This window comes from Merops nubicus, unplaced genomic scaffold (assembly GCF_000691845.1).
Source record: "Merops nubicus isolate BGI_N331 unplaced genomic scaffold, ASM69184v1 scaffold4114, whole genome shotgun sequence".
Taxonomy (NCBI): domain Eukaryota; kingdom Metazoa; phylum Chordata; class Aves; order Coraciiformes; family Meropidae; genus Merops; species Merops nubicus.
The window spans coordinates 772-5929 of record NW_008603441.1 but is presented as its reverse complement, the minus strand read 5'-3'; the positions used below and the strand labels follow the sequence as shown (position 1 = coordinate 5929).

The 5158-nt window shown below is 41.8% G+C and overlaps 1 protein-coding gene across 1 annotated transcript in view; it reads left to right on the top strand.

Annotated features, from left to right (window-relative positions):
- PI15 (peptidase inhibitor 15) overlaps positions 1 to 4947 on the top strand; it is a gene marked incomplete at its 3' end in the record, with an annotated part of 19418 nt that extends 14471 nt beyond the window's left edge. Inside the window, exons 3-5 of the mRNA XM_008938645.1 lie at positions 4171 to 4289; positions 4558 to 4690; positions 4832 to 4947. Coding sequence (XP_008936893.1) covers positions 4171 to 4289; positions 4558 to 4690; positions 4832 to 4947 — 368 coding nt within the window. The remainder of the gene's footprint in view (positions 1 to 4170; positions 4290 to 4557; positions 4691 to 4831) is intronic.
- Between the last annotated feature and the right edge of the window lie 211 nt (positions 4948 to 5158).

The window sequence follows — 5158 nt, the reverse complement described above, 5'->3', positions numbered from 1 at the left end:
GAGTGGCTGGAAAGCTGCCCAGAGGAACAGGACTTGGGGGTTTCTAGTTGACAGCCAGCTTCATATGAGCCAGAAGTGTGCCTGGGTGGCCAAGAAGGCCAACAGCATCCCGGGTTGTATCAGAAATAGTGTGGCCAGCAGGACTAGGGAAGTGATTGTGCCCCTGGACTCAGCACTGGTAAGGCTGCACCTTGAATACTGCATTCTGTTTTGGGCCCCTCTCTACAAGAAGTTGCTGGGGCATGTCCAAAGAAGGACAACTAAACTGGTGATGGGTCTAGAGAACAAGACTTGTAAGGAGCAGCTGAGGGAACTGGAGTTGTTTAGCCTAGAGAAAAGGAGGCTCAGGGAAGACCTTACTGCTCTCTACAGTAACCTGGAAGGAGGTTGTAGTGACATGGCAGTTGGTCAGTTCTCCCATGCAGCAAGCAATAGGACAAAAGGAAATGGCCTCAATTCTGCCAGGGGAGGCGTAGTTTAGATTTTAGGAAAAATTTATTCCCTGAAAGGGTTCTAAAGCACTGGACAAGGCTGCCTAGGGAAGTGGTGGAGTCACCATCCCTGCAGTTATTTAAAAGACGTGTATATGTCACCCTTAGTAATATGGTTTAGTGGCAGTGCTGTGTTCATGGTTGGACTTGATGGTCTTGGAGGTCTTTTCCAACCATGACGATTCTGTGATTCTATGATTCTGACCACTAACAAACTAGCAAATAAAGATTTGCCATCCCCAGGGAGAGAGTGAGCATAGTTTGTCAATGGGAGTTTGCATAATACATATTTGAGGACGAGTCATCTTCTCAGACCTTCCCCCACTGAGTACACATATCTTTTTCCCATTTTGCAATTTTGTGTTCATGTCAAGCAGCTTTTTCTAACATGTTTAGTAGAAACACAGGATTGGCCATAATTTCAGAATTTATAATTTTGTTTATCACACTTTTTAGAAACTCTTTGCTAATTACATTTTTTAATTTATCCATCTCTTTTTTAGGCTACTATTCTATTTATTTATATGCTATTAATCTGTGTACAACAAAGATATCTCATAGGTTCAAAAATGTAAATGTCTTTGACGTGTTTTTTTAGCTGCCCAAAATAGGGGACTGGACAGAGATACAAATTAATACCAGTGTGTAGTCAGGATCAGATTTCTTTTGAAAGGGGCAAACTAACAGTGCAGTGTCCTGCAGTTCAGGAGATTTTAGGTCTTGATAATTTCTCTGCTTCAGCCTATATGAATTATTTACCTTTTCTAAAGGTGATTTAGAGCTAGTCCTAGATGGACTAAGACCGCCTGTTCTTCTAGGAAAATGAAATGAAATAAAACAAAATAAAATAAAATAAGGAAGGAGAAGTACTTCATCCTCTCCCATGAAATACAGATGTTTTACATAGCAGGAGGAGATTGTGTACAAAGGCTTTTCACCAGCCTGCTAATGAAGGAGTGGAGGAAAATAAAAGATGCTACACATGTTCCCCTCCCCCTTGTTTCTTTTTCAGTGGTTATTTTCTTTCTCTTTCTCTCTCTTTTTTTATGTTTACCAAAAATTTCATATGCCCAGAGAGTGGTCAAAAGTGAATAGATAGTGGAGAGCAGAGCACATTATATATCACAGTAATGGTTACATGCCAAACCCTAAATTTTTCAACTGAGTTTGAAACAACTCCCTGAAACTTGACCAGTCAAAAGCTGGAGGTCATTCCTAAGAACCAGAAAATGAAGGTGAAGTGGAAGTGGACTAGCAATGCTCTCACTGCCCAATGTGGAGGCCGTGCCTGAGGGCATTAATAGTGAAAAGATCTAATCCAGCCTTCCCATTTCTACCAAACACCTAACATGCAATTTTGTGAAGCAGTTTAGTATGCAAAAGTATGCTGGGTGGAAATCTTGGTGTTTTTTATGCACATACAATACACATTTAGATTATTGTGGGACTGCAGCCAGGTCACTTGGGAACAAGCACGCAAACCTCATGTTCAGCTTCCTGGCAGGGAGCTCTCATGCCAGAAGCATGATTAATCCCAGCAAAGTGGGGTTTCTGTGTGGTGTCACAATCCTGGTGGAGTTGCCCCTCACGGATACCCACCCAGTAGCTGTGTTTGGACCCGCACACTGGATCCGCGTGCTTCTCTGTTCCCCTGGGCCTGGGCAATCCTCAAACACCAGCTGTGGCCCTGGCATCAGACACGCTCTGCAGGCGCACTTTTATACTTGTAGCTACTGTTCCCCCCTCTTTAAGCCCTCTTTTTGGACCACTGATACACCACAGAGATTATCAAAGGGTTTTTGTACACTGGCTCCATGCAGCTAGTCGACTTAATGGTGGAGATGCAAAACATAAGAAACGTCTGTAGACAGTTTTCTTCTCCTTGGGCCCTGGAGCATTTCCTGTGTTTTGGACAGTGTCACAGCAGCCCTTGGTCTCCTTTCTTGTACCCAGCTTAGCCTTCTCTTCCCCAGTTACAGACTTATCTCTAACTCCTCCAAGAGACTCCTTTCATTTTTCAGAGCTGATGTCCCAGTGTTCCCTGGCTTGAAGACCATTCTCAGCATGCTTCTTCCTAACACTTCTCTGGTTTGTCCTTTTACTGGCAATTTGCTTTGCTTTTGTTCTGGGACCTTTTACAAACAGGTGTAAAGTAAATCTGCTCTACCTTAAGCACCATCCATTTTACTTTCACTAAGGTGGTTCCATGTGAATGGAAAATCATTTGTTTAAGGGTTCACATTGATCTCTGTTGCATTTCTTCAGCTTTAAATCAAGAGGATACCTCACCCACTCCATATTAGCAAAAGTTTGATTCAGTGACACAGCAATTTCATAAAATTTACTGAATTTTGTCCTTTTTGCTTAGAGACATTTCACAAACTACCACCTGACCAGAGTCAAGGCATGAATGCTGTCCTAGCCCGTAATATGAGGTCAATCTCTTCACTCTGTGTGTTTAAGAAATTAAAATTATGATTTCAGTCTTAGAAATCATTATTAGCTCAGAAAATGTTTATGATGTGGGCCACCTTATTCTTTGATAAGTTTATTTATGACTTTGAGTCTGATTTCGTATCTCAGAGAACATACTCTATCTCATAGCCACTCAAGATGTATGCGTTTGAGTTTCTGCATAAAAAGCTGTGATGGCCTGGGTAGGTAATTTTATCACATTCTGTTCCTGCCTTTGTACCTGCAGTTTACTAAAACTGTCCAGCACCAAATGGTACAAAATATAAATCTAATTCCAGGATCTAGAACCTAGTGGAGTATCACTTAAATACTAAGAGAGACTCAGATTTCTGTGCACTTGTAATATAACAGTGAGATATTCTTAATCTGGAGCTCCAGCAGTGCATGTTCTGTTGGCAATATCTCTGTTATTGCTGAGTCAAGCCCGTGTGCTGGGGAGAAAACAAGCAGATTCACAAATCAAGCATGTAAATGAGCAGGTAGAGCATGTAAGGGAGACAGTGTTTAAGTTCACTTGTCATCTTCCTATCATTGGAAAACTTAAGAAGTCAAACTGTCTCTTCTTATGGAGCTGTTGTCTTTTTATTGCAGTGGGGGAGCGATGTCAGCTCCTATGCAGAATAAAGTGCTGAAACTCACACTGCAGCTGGAAACTATCCAGAGCCTTTACCTTTGTGGAATCCCCTTGCTTGGTCTTGTTGCCTCAAATATGAAAAGCTGCCACACACTCTCTCTGGCTATAGATGCTCCTGACATCTTACTTCAAATGTGTTGGGATTTTGTGGGGGATTTAATACCTGCGCTGAACTGTTCTTCCCCATATGCCTCTTGTTCACTTTAACCTTCTGAGTCCCATCCAACCTTTCACTCTTCTCCACATGTGGATTTTACCAGAACAGAAGGGAAAATAGTAAGAGAATGCTTGTTCATTGAAGGATTTTTCCAGTAAAAAAGGGAGAGATCCCAGTATTTGGTTTCCTCTGATGATTTGGGTGGGAATTCTGTCCAGTGATAGAGCAAATCCTGCTAGATCCTGTACATGCTGCCCCACAGTTTTCTGAATTCAAGAGCTCTCTGCCTCGTTACAGATCTGATTGTTATGATAGTCTATTTGTGACTTAAGATACTTGATTCTTGTTCTCTAGCACTGGGATCACTATTTTTTTTTTTCTGTTCTGCTGCTAAGGATATATTATTTTGTCAGGTTTGGGATGAAACTCTTGCCAAATCTGCAGAGGCTTGGGCTGCTACGTGCATTTGGGACCATGGACCTTCCTACTTACTGAGATTCTTGGGACAGAACCTGTCTGTAAGAACTGGAAGGTAGGTAGATACCCTCCAAGACCTTTATTTTTGTCAACAAGAGCTTTTGAGATCCAGATCTTAGATTGATGCATGTGTCATTCAGTATTCTAGCAATAATTCATATCCATCTATGTTCGTTTGGCTTGAGCATTATTGCTCAGTACGTAGTGATGTGTAGAGCAATGTATATATAGGTGACTTGCATCAGAGGGATGAGCGGCAGAAAGTCCTAAAATACCTGAACCTAGAATGACATGTTCCTTTTCTGTGTTTTAAACGAGCCCAGGTACCGCTCTGTTCTGCAGCTGGTGAAGCCGTGGTACGATGAGGTGAAGGATTATGCTTTCCCTTACCCCCAGGACTGCAGCCCCAGGTGCCCTATGCGATGCTATGGACCCATGTGCACCCATTACACACAGGTTGCATAAGTTACATTCTTCTATTCAAAGTCTACTGTCCAAAGCTGGACTTCTCTGTGATGTATTTACAGCTCTCTCTAATAAATGTATATATATATTTCTTTTCAATTTGGACTTGGCAAATAACAAACATTTGTTCAGATGGTTTGGGCCACTTCCAATCGTATAGGCTGCGCTATCCACACATGCCACAATATGAACGTCTGGGGATCTGTTTGGCGACGAGCTGTTTACTTGGTATGCAACTATGCCCCAAAGTGAGTTGCTTTCTTTTAATATTGTTTATTTTTATACTTTATGCATGTTTTGGTTCTCTCTTGGGACCGCTTACTGCTTTTTGTGGAGTTTGACCTCTGTTTGTGCGCTTTTGGTGGGCTGCTCTCTCACTGTAACTTTAAATCTGATCATACAGAAAAGGCATGAGTTTGGTGTACAAGGAAGGAAAGGAAATAACTTGATACATATGGT